The sequence below is a fragment of the Peromyscus maniculatus genome, chromosome 7 (assembly GCF_049852395.1).
Source record: "Peromyscus maniculatus bairdii isolate BWxNUB_F1_BW_parent chromosome 7, HU_Pman_BW_mat_3.1, whole genome shotgun sequence".
NCBI lineage: Eukaryota > Metazoa > Chordata > Mammalia > Rodentia > Cricetidae > Peromyscus > Peromyscus maniculatus.
This window is the reverse complement of record NC_134858.1, coordinates 121,250,883-121,269,721: the sequence shown is the minus strand read 5'-3', so window position 1 is coordinate 121,269,721 and position 18,839 is coordinate 121,250,883. Positions and strand designations below refer to the sequence as shown.

Sequence of the window (18,839 nt, the reverse complement as noted above, 5' to 3'; positions counted from 1 at the left end):
TGGTCCTCTGGAAGAGCAGCCAGGGCTCTTAACCAGAGTCATCTCTCCAACTCCTCTTCTGGTTAGTTTTAAAATGACATTTCCCTTTATATCAATGAACTTCCACAGTTAAAGTAAGTTATTGCACCTATAGCGTACATGTACCAACATGCCAATCTACCATAAAGAAAAATGGGCATCTGCATTGATATGCTAGGGCCCAGGTAGTTGTGGTGATACACACCTATAATCCCAGCTATTTGAAAAGCTGAAGAAGTACTGAGAATTTGAAGCCAGCCTGGGCAACATAACAAGGCCCCTTCTTGAAATAAAGTAATACATGGCAGACCCTGAGCATTCTTGATTTAAGCTGACCTCTTTTTATTCCCTAAGCTAACCTCTTCTTAGGTGTGAATGCTTCCTATAGCTTCATTTTTTCCAGATATTTGATCTATTTTTATAAACCTACTTAAGATATACTTTAAAAATCCATCATGTCAATTTCAGAACAGTGGGAATGTGACATCATGGAAGGTGGCAGAAGATAAAAAGTGATAATTTTAAGATAATAAATGTAAAATTATTCAGAGGCTGAATCAAGAAGTCCCAGTTACTTAAATTAGCAATCAGTACACTCTAGCCAGGCAGCAGCGGCACATGCCTTTAATCCCATCACTCAGGAGGCAGAGGCAGGCAGATCTCTGAGTTTGAGGCCAGCCTGGTCTACAGAATGAGTTCCAGGACAGCTAGAGCTACACAGAGAAACCCTGTCGGGGTAGGGAGAGGTGGGGGAGGAATGAAGAAAAGAGGAGGAGAAAGAAGAACAAGAAAGTTGAAAAACCACACAATCTAGTTCTTAGAACAAATCCTCTAAGTGTGTAAGTTGGATGAGAAGCTACAAAGACAGTAAAGCCACCCCAAAATTCAGAAAGGCAGGACAGCATCACTACCTCAAAGCTGACAGAGACACCATGGCCACCTAGAACCTAAGAGACTAAAGCAGCAGTGGGCAGTGCCCATGGCTGATGTGAGAGCAGGCATGTAAATGTGCTCATCTTACCAGATGGAGCCACAAGGAGCTGGGCAGTGCCTGAGGCAAGAGCCAGGGAGGAGATTCCCTGGTTTCTCCATTTACCTGCCCTCCGATTGCACCTAGCTTGCCTATGCCTCAAAACCAGCCACAGTAGGATGGAAGGCCCATGATCCCCCTCCCGCTAGAGCAGTCAGTGTTTACTGGGGGTGGATGGCAGAGACAGAGATAATGATTTTCTTCAGTGGCAATAGCTACTAGTAATTAAACCTAATTAAATTCACTGGATCACAAAGTCAATCACAACAAAAGACTAGGCAGGCAGCTTGAGAAACACAGTTTAATACAAAGCAATCAGGGATGGGAGTGTAGGAACCCATCTCTAGGTGAAGTCTCAAAGAGGAATCAGAGCTGACTACTATCATGGAAGATGGGCTACCCTGATGTGAGTTCTCAAAGGAGGGTCAGAACTGGATATGATGGCAGATGGAACATCTCCGTGTGAGGTCCCAAGTAGGAGTCAGACCAGCTAGCATCATGGCAGACCAGAAGTTGCTACCCAGAATATAGTTAAATGAATGTCAGAGCTCTGCAAGTCAGACCAGAGCTGGAAAGAGAGTGAGGACTGGGAGCTGGGTCTTGGCTAACATCTAGTGTACAGTCCTGTCCTCCAGATCTGAGAACCTAGACATTTCAGGGTGGGCAGGTAGGCTAGTGGCAAGCTTACTCAGCAAAAGGGACATGGTGCTGAGGGAGTCAAGGCTACAGCCTTATCTATCTTGTATTTCTTTTACAAAAGAGGGAAAGTGGAATTTTATGTACAATTTTAAAATACTTTAAGAAGAGGGTAGGGAATAAGCAAGAGGTCATTTGTCCTTCTAACACAGGAAGCAAGAGTGAGCTGAGCAGAGGGGTTTAAATGTGGGCAGGAAGGAGACTGAGGCATCTGATTCCCTGCCTTTCCCCCAGAGACAGGAGCATGCCTCCAGAACAGGGCCAGCCAGCTGGTAGCAATGGCCAGCTTCTCTCCCTCACCCATAAAACAAAGCTTTATATTTGAAACCAATTCAGCTTCCGATGCAGGCACCATGGTTACTGTTTCACAAAGAAATGCTATTTTCAGTGTCTTGGCTTCTCTGGAGTGGATTCAGCACTATATTTCCAAGAAATGAAAAATGCAGTGTTTAATTTCATTTAGCCAGTGTAATACACAACCATTATTACAGATTAGATGTAAAAATCAAGTGACTACTTCAGAATAAGAAAAAACACCTATACCCAAAGGGCATGCCTCCTGTGGAAATGCAGAAGAACCTGACTGGCAGGCGAGTCAGGCACTTTCCAATCAAGGTGCTAGGTGGACATGCCTTCGCTTCTTCAAACCACATCTGAGAGCATAAGCCTGGAAATCCACTGCCTACCTCCTGATGCCATAGAGATTTGAAAGTCTGGAACTAAATGCCACACCATGCACTATGGGCACATCACAGACATCCATCAACTAGCTGAAAACTGAGGAAACATCCACAACCACTTGTTTGCTGAGAATGTCCCTGGCACCTAGCCTTTGTGGGTGACTGCACAGTGATTAGACAGCTGTTAGTCACTGATCCCCAACTTCTTCCTACACTTGGACAAGGCTATGAGCTCTCTGCCTGAAACTAATTAGTCCAAGCCCACTGTAAGGAGAATGAGTACTCTGATACTTCCATCACCCTACTCCTGGGCCAGAATGCTGGGGATACCAGCTGAGGTAGGAGGCAGAAAATTTATTTTCCAACCATCTGTGCATATAATATATGAAAACACAACAAAAGCACCATATGGAGCTAAGCTTTATGTATATCATCAGGCAGCCTTTGAGTTTAAGGAGCAACCAACCAATTTACAGCAGAGCCTTCTCTGACTGCAGAAAAAGAAGAATTTAATTCTGGCTTCAAATGGCCCTTGAGTAAACATGCAAGTCTCAGGAATGCTTTATTGTGGCCACTGAAATTGGGTTACACTCAAAACTGCATTACACTGTTTTGTTTGTCTTTTGAGACAGTCTCACACAGTCCAGGCTGGCTTTACTTTCTTGACCCTCCTGCCTCTCCCTCTTAAGTTCTGGAATTTCTGGGGTGTGCATCACACATAGATGCACTACATGTTTGAAGGGTTTTCTTGCTCATCACCTCTGGGTAAAGCAGGCATCATCACTGCCCTGATTTACCTCCCCCAAACCACCTAGTACTTACTCACTCGCACAGTACTCACTCAGTCTACACATTTCTATGGCTAAGGTCAGCTGCTAAAGACCTTTAGCTCTCTTCTGATGTCAGTGTGACTTGGTCTCAAACCTAGACAGCCATATCTATTTGGCTCAGCAGAGATGCCACCCATCCATCCTGTTTGAAACCTGGCCCAGCTACCTAGACTGATTTTTCAAAATGTGGTCACTCCCAGTCCTACCTCCACCCCTAGCAAACTCAAGAGAAACTGCCATTCCGAAGAGCTTACAGAACATGCAAGCTTGAGTGCTGCCATGGTGGTGAAAGCTTCACATTTGGGCCCAAACTCGGGGATCCACTGTTTCCTTGACGGCTTTCAAGTGCTTAAAGTTTTTACTGTGAGGGTACAGGGCACACACCATGGAGTGCATTTGGAGGTCACAGGACAACCTTATTAAGTTGATTCTCACTTTCCACCTTCATGTGGGTTCTGAGGATTAAACTCAGGACATCAAGCTTATTTGCAAAGTGCCTCTATCTGGTTTTCAAATGTTTAGTTTTCACACTCAGTGATAATCTTAAAAAGACCGCTAAGTCAAGGACACTATGATTATCTGCATTGTCACCTTCTGTAGAGGCCATGAATCAAATCAGCTCACAGTAGGAGCACACTGCTTTTATTTGATGCTGTTTGGTTTGTTTAATTTGAGGCAAGGTCTTACTGCGTTGCCTACATTGACCTCAAAACTAGCATTCCTCTTGCCACTAGCTCCCCAGCACTGTGATTATAGGTATGCACCACCATGTCTGGCTGGAAACAAAGGATCTTGTAAGCTGCATTTAAAAAAAAAAAAAAAAAAAAAAAGTGTGTTCCAAGTAACCATTAAACAGTTGAAATGCTACTAACAGAGAGTCAGGGACCTTCTCTGTCCCAAACAGTTAAAACAGTATTAGGCAGAAGACAGTATCAGAGAACTATGAGCTTAGCCAGGGTAGTCTATGGTTTTACCCGTAAGTGCTGATAAATGTGAGCTACAAAATTGAAGGCAGGTTACAGTGCAAGGAAGATTAAGTAGATCTTGAAGAATAATAAGGACTTACTTATAGGGGAGAGTGAGAAGTACTCTAAGAAGGAGACACCTGGGTGAAAAACACAAAGATGAGAACAAGGATATTCCTATGAAAAACTATGTACATCATTAAGGACTGTGGATCATTAAGGACTGTGGATGCAGGAGGCTTGGGACAGCAGGGCAGAAAAAAACATTATAAAGGGGCTGGAAAGTTGTCTCAGTGGTTAAGTGCACTAGCCACTCTTCCAGAGAACCCAGTAGGTTTGGTTACTAACACCCACATGGTGGCTAATAACCACCCATAAGTCCAGTCCCAGAGGATCTGTCATCCTCTTCTGGTATCCCTGGACACCAGGCAAGCACACTAGTGCACAGACATACATGCACTCAAAACACCCATACATATAAAATAAAACAAAGGAAAACATGTTGAGAAAGAAAACAAATGCAAAATAACTCTGGACTTAAACATATTTAAAGGTAGTATGTAAGTTATAGTTTAAGGGTTCTGGATTACCTCTGGAGGACTACAATCAGACAGTCATACAGGTTAGCTGGTCACAGGCACAGACACAGGAAAAAATGTGTCTGGTGGAGGAAAAATGTCAAGACTTGAAATCTGGGCCTAAGTAATAGCTTCCCAATCAAGGGAATCACTGTTTTCTAAGATGGGCCTAAGTCCTCACACCCTGGGCTGTAACAACCCTGAGCCACATGTCAGTGCCTTTCACCCAGGCATGGGCAAGAGGACCAGCTCACAGTGCAGTGAAAGTGAGTGTGTGTGTGTGTGTGTGTGTGTGTGTGTGTGTGTGTGTGTGTACATTATATATATATATATATATATATATATATATATATATTATATCAGTTCTGTTTCTGATCCTCTAAAGAACCCCGACTAATACTCTGATATTTATTCTAATAACAAGTAATAGGTTCAAATCCAAGGCGCAGACTCAGCCAGTGGACAAACAGAAGGAATCACTGGCAACAATGAACAGTAGCAGCTTCACCAGAGCAGCCCTGTAGCCTGCTCCCAGCAGAAGACTGTAGGGACGCCTTGATTAAATGGAGCTGAGTCACTTTTCTGAGTAGCTCAGAGCAAATCAATCAGTATAAATCATAATTACAGCTATCACTTATTAAGGGATGTATTATGCACCAGACACGTGGCATACCACACTACCTAATCTGACCTCATAGAAACCTGAGGAGAAATCAGTCTCAGTATCTTTCTCCCTCTCTCTTCTCTCCCCCTCCTTCCCTCCCTCCCTCTCTGCATCCCTCCTTCTCTTTTCCTTGGATACCAAATCCAGGGTCTAGGTGCTCACCTATGAACTACTCCACTGCTGCTAGATCCAAATCTCTTCCTTTAGATCAAATTAGGGAAGTGGGAGTCAGAGGCGCTAAGTGACTATGCAAGGTGCCCCAGTTAGGAAGCAGCAGAACAGGGTCAGACCAATGTTGTGCACTCTGACTTTGGACTTCAGCTATGGTAGTAGACAGTGCCCCACCCCCACCCCCTTGCTTTGGCCATGAGCTACCTGCAAAGTCCTGATTCCTCATGTGCATCTTTGCTAATATTTCATCCTACCCAAGACAACTAGACTCTCACATACATCCCTTCACTTACCTATTTACTAGCAGGCTTCCTGACATTCTCTCACCAATAACATGTGTTTGCTTAAATGTTCCAGCTTAGGAACATGCCTGCAGCCAGCATGCACTGATCAAATTAATGTGGCTTAATTTTTTAAAAGATAAATACAGTTGAAGGTTAGTTACAGAATTATACTTTAAGGATGTCCAGAGGTATAGCACAGTGACAGCCCACATTCTTAGCACGTGCAAGGTTATATCCTTAGGAATGAAAAGAAAAAGAAAAAGATTGTACTTTAGACAAAGAGCCAATTAATCCTATCTTGCTTTTTATTTCTTTTCTTTAAACTTTATTTTTATTTATATGTATATGTGTGAATATATGTACACCCGGTGCAGGAACTAGTGGAGGCCAGAAGTACAGATACCCTAGAACTGGAGTTACAGTGAGCCATACAAGTTCTGAGAACTGAATTCAGATTTCCTACAAGAACAGTCAGTATTCTGAACTGCTGAGCATCTTTCTACCCTCTGTCCTGCCTCTTTTAAAGGAATACTGTAAAATAGTGTCTAAGAAAAATATCTTTCCTAAACCAGGATGACAAATAACTGTGGCAACTTTAAATTCCAATGGAACCTCTGAGTTTAGCAATATAAACCTATTAATCCTCAAGTGACAGAAACATGAAAACATGACCTCATTTTTATGGGCTGCTTTCTGCCAACAAAAAATTTCCAACCAATTGTCTCAAGAGATAGACTTAACCTTCCCTAAAGGCGTAGGAAGTACCAGATGCCACCTGCATAGGGCCTTATAGGTTCAGAAAAGCAATGGCCAATGGTGGACTAGCAAATGTAACAATTGGCTCTCACTTGAAACGCCCCAGTTTGGTGCCAGGCATAGCGGCATATCCCTCTAACCCTAGAATTCAGAAAGTAAAGACAGAGGATCAGAAAGTCAAGATCATCATTGATTACCTAGCAAGTATGAAGTCAGTCTGGGTTATGTGAGACCCTGTATCAAACAAAATATATTTTGTGCTCATCTCTCTTTTCCTACTCTTGTACAGTCCAGGATCCCCTGCCTAGAGAGTGATGCCAATAGCAGTGGGCAGGTCTTCCACCTCAACTAATATAATTAAGATAATCCCCCAGAGATGTGCCCGCAGGACAACCTAACCTGAGAGCCACTCATTGAGACTCTTCTCCCAAGTGATTCTAGATTGTGTCAAGTTAACTAAAGCTAACCATCGAGGGTTCAGTGGTTGAGAGCACTTACTGATCTTGCAGAGGGCCTGAGTTCAGTTCTCAGCATCCACATTTGTAACTCCAGATCCAGGAGGATCTGATGCATCCGACCTCCTTAATCACCTGCATTCACATGCCTATACCAACATACACATAGATGTAATTGCAAAAAAAAATAATAAATCTTAAAAAGGAAGAAGAAAAACTAACTATACTGGGACAAACTCACATCAGCCAAGGAAAGGGCATATCTTCTTTTTTCTTTTAAGTCCTATTTGTCTTTCAAGGTCATTAGCAGGTGGTTCCTATTAGGGCCAGTGGCTTGGCTCAGCAAAATAAAGATTCTTGCCACCAACGCTGAATTTGATCCCCAGTACCCAAGTGGTGTAAGAAAACGGGCTTAGGCAGGCATGTGCCCCCTACCAATACATAAATGTAATAAGATGTTCCCTCTTTAGGGAATTCTTCCCCATTCCTCACAGTTATTAATCCCCCAGTATTGTTTCTTATAAAATTTTATTTTTCCTACTATAAAATAAAAGTTTTCATCAAAGAATATAAAAAACATCCAATAACAAGGGGTAAAAACAAAAACAAAACTCTTGTGATGTCCAGAATTACAATGTAGCCTAGGCTGGTCTCGAACTCCTGGTTCTCCTCCTCAACCTTTCAAGTGCAGGGATTACAGGAGTATGTTACCACACAAAGCTTTATAGCTTGGATCACAAATGTACCGAGAGGTCTTGTCCCCAGGGTGGTGCTACTGAACAATGGTGGGATCATCAAGAGGTAGGGACTAGATGGGCCTGGTGGCAAAAGCCCCCAGCTACTCCAGAAGCTGAGGCAGAAGGATCCTAAGTTCAAGGCCTATCTGAGCAACTTAATGAATAAAATAAAGAAAATTAGGAAGAGGAGCTAAGGATATGGCTCAGTGGTAGAACATTTGCCTGGTATGTGTGAAGCTCTGGGTTTGCTCCTCTGTAGCACTCACCAAAAGAGGTGTGTCTAACAGAGGTCTTTGGATAACTGAGGATTATGCCCTTGAAGAAAATCCTGGGAACCCCAACCCTTCATTATTGCTTCCTAGCCATGGGATTAGCAGCAGTGCTCTGACGTGCTCTTCACCATGGCTATCCAGTATCCTCAGCAGAAACCAAAATGCACTGGGTCCCTCTAATCATGCATGTAAGACCAGGAGCCATAATAAGCCTTCTTTTTTTTTCTTGATAAGCATCTCAGGTATTTGCTATAGAGGTGAAAAGTTGACCAGAATGCAGCACTTATCCATCTTTGTATCACTGGCTTCACTGCCCTGTACAATGACTGCTTATGGTGGAGCTCCTCCTGAGAAAAGAGCAGTATTAGCAACATCTGTTCCTGCCTTCCCCAAGCCTACCCAAGGTCCACCCCCAAAATAACATCCACCTTGTAGCTGTCCCAGTTCACCCAGATGCTTCATTGCAAGCTTCTCTACACATAAGGAAACTGAGCTGTTCATGTTCACACTTCAGAGTTGGCTTTCTTCATTTTCCTAAACACATATTACCACACTCCCATCTGGAGCAAGGCAGGCACTTGTCCTTACCTGCATGCCTCTCATTTTCTGGAACCGTGCAATGGTGTCACTGAGGGTGTAGACTCGTACATGGCCCATGTGCAGCTTGCCAGAAGGGTATGGGAACATGGAGAGCACGTAGAATTTGGGCTTTGATTTCTAGGAAAGAGTGACAAAGGATGACAGAAAGTGTTTATTACATATTTTCTGGAAGCTCTGCATACATTAATATTTTGGCACTTTACTCAAGGTAATAATTTAACATTTTAAAAACTTCTTTAAAGAAAAAAAACCTGCTAGGCAGTGGTAACATACATCTTTAATCCCAGCACTTGAGAGTCAGAGGCAGGCAGATCTCTGAGTTTGAAGCCAGCCTGGTCTACAGAGTTAGTTCCAAGACAACCAGGGCAGCACACAGGAAACAAAAAAACAAAGGGGGGGGGGAACCTGTTCTCATTATGTAAATTGACAAAAATGTTAACATCTCCAAAATCTAAAGGTCCTGGTTTAAGCTAAAGAATGTCCACAATAATTCAAAACAATGTGTAAGTGCTAATTAGCCTTAATGTCTTTTAATTTTTCTCCCTCTTTTAAAAGCTACTCTCCTAAAGGAGTTTCTATCTAAGTTTTGAAGGACTGTTTTTCCAAATGAGCCTCTAACACAGAGATCCACTTTATTCAAGTAGAAGAGGTTGAATTACAAAGAGATCTCCATAACTAGTCTCTTCCCCAGCTCCCCTGACTGCATCCACCTGAGATCCACTGTGGACAACAGGGTCTCCAGGCACTAGATGGGTCGTGAAGTCTCTCCTGGGCACTGGAGTTTCTCTTTTCACAGAAAAGGCTAAAGTGGAAAAACCACGATGAAATCAACCACAAAAGGAACACCACTGGTTGTTTCCCAGAAGTGATAAATACGTGAACACAGATCAGGGTCATATGATTCTCCAGCTTCCAGCAGCAGCAGCATGAAAAACATAGGAAATCTACACATCTGACTAGAATGATGACAGTTCACTCACCACCTTTGGGCACCCTCAGTCTTCCACTGGCGGGATGGCAAATGTTGTCAAGAGTTTGTGCATGTCTTTTGGGACAAGGTCCCAAAAAAATGGGTCTAGTCATGGAGCTGATTACTTATGGGAGACCTGATACTTCTGGTGCTTGTAGAAAATTCTGCAGTGCTGAGGACAGAACTGAGGGCCTCATACATACTAGGTGAGTGCTGTATCACTGTACTTCATGTATAGCTCCAAAGATTATGTGTCATCTCTACATTCACATCTTGCCACCCAAAGGACTGCAATAACTCTTAAATGAATGCTTGTTGGCCTTTGGGGAAGCACCTTCTAGCAAAGACACAGCTGTTCCCCATAGCAGACTTTACAAATCCTGTCCAGGTAACCGGAGGCTCCCCTAACTAAACCTCAAATTCTGCCATGGGGTATGGTGATGTGTGTGTGTGTGTGTGTGTGTGTGTGTGTGTGTGTGTGTGTGTGTGTGAGATCTAACAAATAAAACTTGCCTGAAGATCAGAGAGAAGAGCTAAGCCACCAGTTAGCCATAGAGGCCAGGCAGTAGTGGTACACACCTTTAATCTCAGCACTAGGGGAGGCAAAGGCAGAAGGATCTCTGTGATGTTCAAGGCTACCCTGGGCTACACAAAGCTGATCCAGTCTAAAAGAGAAACAGAGCCAGGCAGTAGTGGCATTCACCTTTGATCCCAGCACTTGGGATCTCACGCCTTCAATCCCAGTACAAGGAAGGTGGAGACAGGAAGCAATATGGCTGGGCAGAGAGAGGAATATAAGGCAGGAGGAGACAGGATAGCATGGCATTTAGTCTCAGGATTCATAGAGACAGGATCTCCCTCTTTCTGCTAAGGATTTCATAGAGGTAAGTGTAGGGAAAAGGGGCTGACTAAAGAAATCCACCCTGACCCTGGAGCCCAGAACTAGGGAAAGATGGCTCAGATAAGGCCAGTGAAACAGTTTGGCTTAAATCAGAGCCATCTCTGCCCCTGGCAAACTGACTTGTGAAACCAACCAATCACAGAGCAGGACAGTAGCACCCTAGTCCTGGGGCCCAGGACCAAGAAAAGAAATACAGCCTGGGTTAGGGACCTGAGCCAGAGAAATGAACACTTTATCCCCAAACCCAGAACCAAGGAAATATGCCCTGACTCTGAAACAAGTACCAAAGAAACACTTTTGGTTCCTAGAATCAAAGTCAGCAAAAGAAATGTGCCAGTGAAAGAAACACAGTTTGGCTCAGATCAGAGCTATCTCTGCCCCTGGCCAACTGACTTGTGAAACCAACCAATCATAGAGCAGGAAGGTAGAACCCTGGCCCTGGGGCCCAGGACCATGGAAAGAAACACAGCCTGGGTTTGGGACCTGAGCCAGAGAAGTGAACACTTTATCCCCAAACCCAGAACCAAGGAAACATGCCCTGACTCTGAAACTAGTACCAAAGAAACAATCTTGGTCCCTAGAATCAGAGTCAGTGAAATAAATGTGTCCTGGCCTTGGAAGCAGTGTCAAAAGGCCAAAAAAGGCCAGTGAAAGAAACACAGTTTGGCTCTGAAATCAGGGCCATCTCTGTCCCTATCCCACAAAACTGGCCAATCCCTGGGCAGAAAAAAAAAAAAAACTAACCAATCACTGGTTGACTCCACCCCCAAGCCATCCTATATAAACCACTCTGCCTGGTTTAGGCAGGTAGAGGCTGCTACTTTCCTGAACTACTCCTTCCCAAATAAATCTCTTTCTCAAGAGTTTTGGGTGTGAAAATCTTCATTCACTGGTGTAGAGAAGATCCTTGCTAAAACGACCCTCAGTGGACAAAGCAAGGGAGAGCTGAAAGAGCTGAAAAAGCAACACTTTTCTCCAGAGCTGAATTTCTGCAATTTCTTAGGCTGGAGAAGCAGAGATCTGCTAGGAAGCCCCCTTAAATGGGGGCTGAGCAAAGTTCAGCTGTAGTGGCTCTCCAAGAGAGGAGCAGGACTGCTATATCCTGCAGGGAGACCACCCCCCATCACAAGGTATAGCTTGACTCTCTCTAACAGTCAGGATACCCTTCCCTGTAGAGCTGTCCTAGCAGCTCCAGGCCTGACTTTCCTGACCAGTCAGGATACCCTTCCCTGCTGAAGCAGTTCCAGGTCTGACTCTCCCAGTCAGAAAAACTTCCCCTCCAGAGCAGAGCTGCCCCAAGTGGCTTGAGGTTAAGTAGCTCCCAGCTCCTAGCTTCCCAGGATACCTAGCCCTCCAGGGCTGCTGTCTCATCACAGCCCAGCCATCACCTGACTCCCAAGTGGTCAGGCTACCTCTTCCCAGAGTTGGAAAACTCATGTTCTGGTGCCAAAATCCAGGACCAAACCCACAGAGTTGCAACAAATTTACTTATAGTAAGAACTAGTGGCTGGCTGCTCTGTTCTTTCAGCTTTCACCATGAAACTGACTGTAGGTTTTTATTAATAAGACCAATTAGAATTTGTAATACAATGGGGCATCTAGAAGAGTGACAGGTAACTGCTGCTGGTGGTCAATGAGAATGGGCCATCTACTGTCACACTATTGTTAATTTTGGCCTTCAAGGTCTCTCTTTTTGGTCCCTGCTTCTTCCTAGAGCTTAGCCAAGCATCAAGGCTCTCCCAAAGCAATGAATATAAACACAGACAGAAATTCATAGCCCTTCCTGTGCATGTGTGGGAGGGAATGTTTTAAACATTGTTGGCTAGTATTTGCATGACTGATGATGGACAGAGCCTACTTGCAATGGTTAATACCAATTGTTGCCAGGCAGTGGTAGCCTTTAATCCCAGCATTCAGGAGACAAAGACAGGCAAATCTCTGTAAGGTCGAGGCCCGTCTGGTCCACAGAGTGAGTTCCAGGACAGCCAGGGCTATACTGAGAACATCTGTCTCAAAAAAAACAAAACAAACAAACCCATCTATTAACCTGTTAGGTTCTAGAAGCACCAAGAATAGCAAAGTTAAGGCATGTTAGTCAACATAGGTTAACTAAGGACCCAGCCTAAATGTAATTAGTACCGTTCCATGGGCTCAGGACTTGAACTGAAAAAGAGAAAGATGAGCAGCGGCATTCCTCTGTCTCTGCTTGCTTTTTGTAGATACAGTATGACCAACTGCCTTCCCCTCATCTAGACTGGATTCTCCAAAACTGTGAGCCAAAATAAACTCTTCTTATGTTGCTTCTACCTGATATTTCATTACAACAAAAATAACTAATACACAACTTGAATCAGGGAAGCAGAACAAAAAATCAGATTCCAGCCAAGTGGGGTTTTTTGTTTGTTTGATTGGTTGATTGGTTGGTTTTTTTGAGGTAGAATTTTGCTATGTAGCACAGGTTGGCCTCTGAGGAAGCTGTGGCTTGTTCTGTCTCTCTAATCTTCCAGCATCACCCCAATAACTGGCCTCAGGTTTGATTTTATTAATAAGACCATTTAAGATTCCTGCTACATCTGGCACCCAACGTTTGTGGTACGAATTCTCAGGCCCGAGCTACACTTGACCTGTTGTGGTGGCGCATGCCATTGGATTTACCGAAGGAGGCAGAGGCAGGAGGATCCCGAGTTTGAGGCCGGCCTAGGAGACTTGGGAGAAGCTTCAGCCCAGGCCGAGCCACAAACAGTGGTAGGGACCATGGAGGCAGCTGCTGCTGCTCCTAGTTGCTGGCTCCTTCTCATCCTGTTGGTCACTGCGGTGATGCTGCTACCTGGGACGAAGGGTTTACTGCTGCTTGTTCAGAGAAGAATTGCCAGGACCATCATGTTACAAGAAAGCATCGGCAAAGGTCAGTTTGGAAAACTTTGGCAAGACAAGTGGTAGGGAGAAATTGCTGTCAAGATTTTCTCTTCTAGGGAAGAACATTCATGGTTCTGAGAGACAGACATTTATCAGACTGTGATTGCTCCAAACCACAGAGGAGGCACAAAAAAAAAAATCTGCAGGGAACCATGACCATACCTAACAGCAACTTTGAAATTTTCAAAAAGATGACAGGATCCCGCAATGACGAATCCACATGGACTATGGTAAAGCCATTAAGCTGAAAGATCGGACTTTGGACTACAAACCACTCAGGACAATTTTGAGATGGCCAGCTGAGATGATCCAGCCTGACAGACTACTTGAACAAGGACTTGAAATAAGCCCTGCACTTTCTCATTATACAGCAACTGGACAAATGATACATACAGGACTTGACAATTAACCCAAAAAAATTTCTTTTCAGGATTCCCTAAAGATGTCTTCACCCCCTAAAGCAGGAAGTAATTTTTAAGAAAACTACACCCATATTCCCAAGAGGTGGGGTGGATGGTTTTTTGATCATTTAATGAGTTATGGATATTGTCTGTTTATGATAGTTGGTTACAAGTTGTTAATGGTCAGGAAAAAAGCTGAACAAGGAGATTAGATTCAGAGGTTTTGTTTAAAAAAAAGAGAATATAGATATGAGGTAGATCATCGAAATCTACTCTGAGAAAAAAAGATAAAGAAATAATAGGATAAATGGGTAGACCATTGAATCTACACTAAAAAGAAAAAAGGGGAAGATATAAAAGTGACAAAGGTAGATTACTGACTCTATTATGAAAAGAAAAAATACTTTTAAAAAGGAACTACTTGTTTTAAATAGGATAAGTAATGAAAATTTTTTTGTCTGAGTTTATCAAATGTTACTGGACTGTTAATATATATAATGGAGTTTTTATCTGAATCTGTCAAATGTTAATGGACTAGGCATTATTAATGTAATTTTGACTGTGTATATTGTATATATTTATTGGATATAATTTTTCTTGTATTAGTTATAAGCCTTTTTTAATTTTAGACAAAAAAGGGGAAATGTAGTGGTATTGTGTTCCCTGAAATATTGTGCACCCTAATAAACTTGTCTGGGGTCAGAGACAGGACAGCCACAATATTAAACATAGAGGATAGGCAGTGGTAGCACACGCCTTTAATCCTAACATTCCAGAGGCAGAAATCCATGTGTTCAAGGATACAGCCAAGCATGGTGACTCACACCTTTAATCCCAGAAAGCGAGCCTTTAATCTCAGGGAGTGATGGCAGAAAGCAGAAAGGTATATAAGGCGTGAGGACCAGAAACTAGAAGCTTTTTAGCTGGTTAAGCTTCGGACTTTTGAGCAGCAGTTCAGCTGAGAGCCATTGGGATGAGGACACAGAAGCTTCCAGTCTGAGGAAACAAGATCAGCTGAGGAACTGTCAAGGTGAGGAAGCTATGGCTTGTTCTGCTTCTCTGATCTTCCAGTATTCACCCCAATAACTGGCCTCAGGTTTGATTTTATTAATAAGACCATTTAAGATTCTTGCTACAGGCCTCAAACATGCAGCAATCCTCATGCCTCTCTGCCTCCAGAGTGCTGGGATTACAGGTGTACATCACCATGTCATGTCCAGCTTCTTGCCAAGTTCTTAAACTTCAGCAAAGGTTTTTAATCGTTAGCAAAAACAAAAAACAAAAGTTAACCACCTCCCACCCCCCAAAACACACAAAGCACAACTTTTCTCTGTCCTGTCCATCCTCCAGAAATGAAAAAGGTAAATAGGTAAGCAATACCACCTAGAGAAAAAAACACTTTTTAAGTTTTTCTCAGAATCTGGAGAATACAAAAATAAAGCATCCTCTGTATCACTGGAAGAATAATGACTTAAATAAGCAGAGTGACAGGCAGGGAATAGAGATCTCATGAGAGAGGAGACTTCACTGCTCTTAAGAAGATCATGTCAGCCCAGTGGTTTAGCTCCATGATGCAGTACTTGCCTTGCCTAGCTGTGCAAGCTCATGGGCTTCATCCTTCGCATCAGGGAGAAGAAAAGGTGAATGACAGAAAATCCTTTTCCCTTGTGAACAAGCTCTTATGAAAGGTGAAACAGCTCTATTTCCACTAAACACAAAAATAAAACTGTCTCCTTTACTGAATTCTTTCTCCTACCTGCAATGCATTAGACCCCATGGGTTTTCTTTGGGAATTTTGAATACTACAGGAAAAGACTGTAATCACGCTCCTTGGGAGTTAGAAAAGTAATTAAATCCTTGATATATACTACTTGTAGGGTTTTTTTGATTTCTGAGACAGGGTCATTTTGTAGCCCAGGCTGGCCTCAGGCTTCCTGAGTACTGGGACTACAGGACTGTGCCACATTTCTAGTTTTTGACTTTCAAGTTATTATGTAAAGCAATTTTCTATTATAATCGCCCTATCCTCTTGTACTATTTATTATATCATATTAATTATCATTCTTTCTCTAACATTATCTATACACAGCTTCTTCACTAGCCTCTCCTTTTTTGTATGCTTGTTCAATGAAGATTAAATTAATGGCAACATCAAATAATTCATCAAAGACTAGCCAAGCTGAACTCCAAACCTGAGTTCATAGGAGAGAGGCAGAAAAGCAATGCTACCAAGTCTTGATACTCATGAACATTTTTGTTTTTAAAGAAAATACATCCAGCCTACTGCCTGTCCCTGCCTTGTGCTTTTCTGTGTAAATTAAGTAAGTCATTTTCCTCTGTGACAATGAAATGAGTTCTATCATCTGGAGGTGGAAAAGAGAGAAGAAATGACAGGAATTTGTGTTATAATTGAGTAGGAATCTGACTGAAAGGGAAATTTTCATAATTACATAAAAGTGCAGGAATTCAAGCCTTTAAGAGAAAATACTAATGCCAGCAATGAGAAGAGGATGGTTTTTAAAAGCTGGTCCCATATTTCCATCAGACTGTTATTTAGAACATGAGTTCTGCCTCTCTGCTGAATCACTCTTTAAAGTTGTAACAGTCCCCACTGGCATACAGGGCCTCCAGTTCCGACCCTCACTTTGCCATGAGATGTGAGGCTTCAGACAAAATCCCCATGTCTACCTAGGCTCATTTTATTCTCCCTTGATGACTGATACAGAGAGTTTCCAGACAGCGAGGGCTCTCAGGAGGTTGGGTGGACCCCAGCTTGGCACATTACCTGGACTTCAGTGTTCTAACTCCCTAGGTAACAATGCCCATTCTCAAGGTTGTTCTGATATTAAGAAATTCAACCAATGGGAATGGTACATGGTAAAATGCTCACTAAATGGAAGTTGGGATTTGTTTCATTTTTCTTTTTAATAGTGGTTTGATGATGATGACAAGACACTTGGCTTCTAAATGTACTTAATATCAATGTGAGGTGGATTTCAAATGTACTTAATATCAATGTGAGGTGGATTTCAAATGTACTTAATATCAATGTGAGGTGAAAACTAAAGCTTCATATAGTCCAGTGTTCAATCAGATTCTCAGTCCCTGGTAAAACAGCATGTGATTTTATCTATTTATTTGTTTGTTTGTTTGTTTGTTTGTTTGACACTTCAGTTTAGAAAAAGTTCAGCCACATTTTCTCATTTGATTTTCAAAACAAACTTGTAAGATAAACAATGAGAGGAGCTGAGAATTGTAGGAGTTAAGGGAATGGCCAAGTTTTCTCTGTAAATTACTCAACTTTCCTTTTTAGTGTTCATTTTATTTGTTATATACTATATCTCTCTAACTCCAGATCTTCTTTCCAAGCAATGCCAAAACGATTTTTCAGGTGAATATGAACAGCTCTCACCCTCACAGAAGGAATGAGTGTGACTACAGTGGGAGTCAGGAGACAGGAAAAGGAAGTCCAGTACAGTGTTAGCTGCAAGGACAACTCAACGTTTTGTCTCTGGCCTCACCTAATTAATTCCACAAACATTTCTACTATTGGGTTGCTACTATTACAAAGGGATAGTCAAGATATAAATATAAAAGTCTTCTAGTATTTTCTCTGATCCAATTGTAACAGGAGACATAGAATACTCAAAAGAAATTAATGACAGCCAAATGCATGATACAACTGATATGGGCAGACGACTGGGACCAGAAGCCAAGGTCCACTGATCCACTGAGATGCCCAACTTCAGATCACATTAAAGAACAGGCTGGCCTCCCTCCTCAGACCATGATGCTCAAGTGGCAGAGCATAGGCCAAGTCTACAGCAAAAAGAGACAGATATTCTCAGCTCATACAACCTTCTGATAGATTCACAGGCCTCTCCTGTAATTTCACATATGACCTGTTAAATCCATGGATGCCATCTTACCATACAGGGCCAAAAAGGACCCAGACCTGCTAATACTTCGGTTTTGTTCAGTTTCCCCCAATCAAAGCATACCAGAATATCTACCATAGGGCTGTCTGTCACACAACCATGTACAACACTAACATGAACACAACACCACACTGCAAAGTTTTTTGCGTCCTAATTTTGCATCACCTCCTTTGCTCCTCCCAACAATCCTCCTTGGAGCCAAGTGGGTGCTATTATCACCTCCAGTTTAGAAAAAAAAAAAAAAAAAAAAAAAGCATAGAGATATTCGATAATTTGGTTTAATGCCATACACTTAATTGTAGCCATAAGTTTTCTCCTGTCCTGCCCATCCCCACAGCCGCTTATAAAATAATCACTCAGAGATTTACATTAATGACAAACTGTATGGCCAATGGCTTAAGTTTCTGGCTAGCTCTATCATCTTAAATTAACCCATTTCTATTAATCTATGTTTTGCCACATGGCTGTGGTATATTACCAGTATGCTGGCATGTTGCTCCTTGGGTGGCAGGCAGGCGTCTCTCCTGCCTCTGCCTTTTGTCTTCCTGTATCTCTCTTGGATTTCCTGCCTGGCTATAACCTGATTCGTGATAGTCCAGAGCAGATTCTTTATTAACCAATCATAGCAACACATATTCACAGTGTACAGAAAGACATCCCACAGTACTTCCCCTTTTCTGTCTACTTGTTCTTTTTACAATTGAATTCTACTACCAGCAGGATGTAACCCAAAGGGTACTGAGAGGAACAAAATCTGGCAGATGAGTGTGTTTTATTTTGTAGAATTTGGAAAATTGAAATATGTACACCATTGATACCTATTCAGGATTTTAATAGGCAACTGCTCTGAATTCTAAAAAGACTGATTCTGTAATCACACATTTGCTAGAAGTTATGGCCATCATGGGTATACCTGTACAAATTAAAACTGACAATGCTCCAGCATTATGTCTCTGGTAAAATGAAACAGTTTTTTG

At 42.5% G+C, this 18,839-nt stretch overlaps 1 protein-coding gene across 9 annotated transcripts in view; it reads right to left on the bottom strand.

The window, feature by feature from the left end:
- The window catches only part of Lars2 (leucyl-tRNA synthetase 2, mitochondrial), a 148,731-nt gene that overhangs the window by 85,332 nt on the left and 44,560 nt on the right, over positions 1-18,839 (bottom strand). For all 9 annotated transcript variants that reach the window (XM_076577447.1, XM_042281928.2, XM_076577445.1 and 6 more), the window contains one exon: positions 8,725-8,853. In XM_076577447.1, the coding sequence (XP_076433562.1) occupies positions 8,725-8,853 (129 nt within the window). The remainder of the gene's footprint in view (positions 1-8,724; positions 8,854-18,839) is intronic.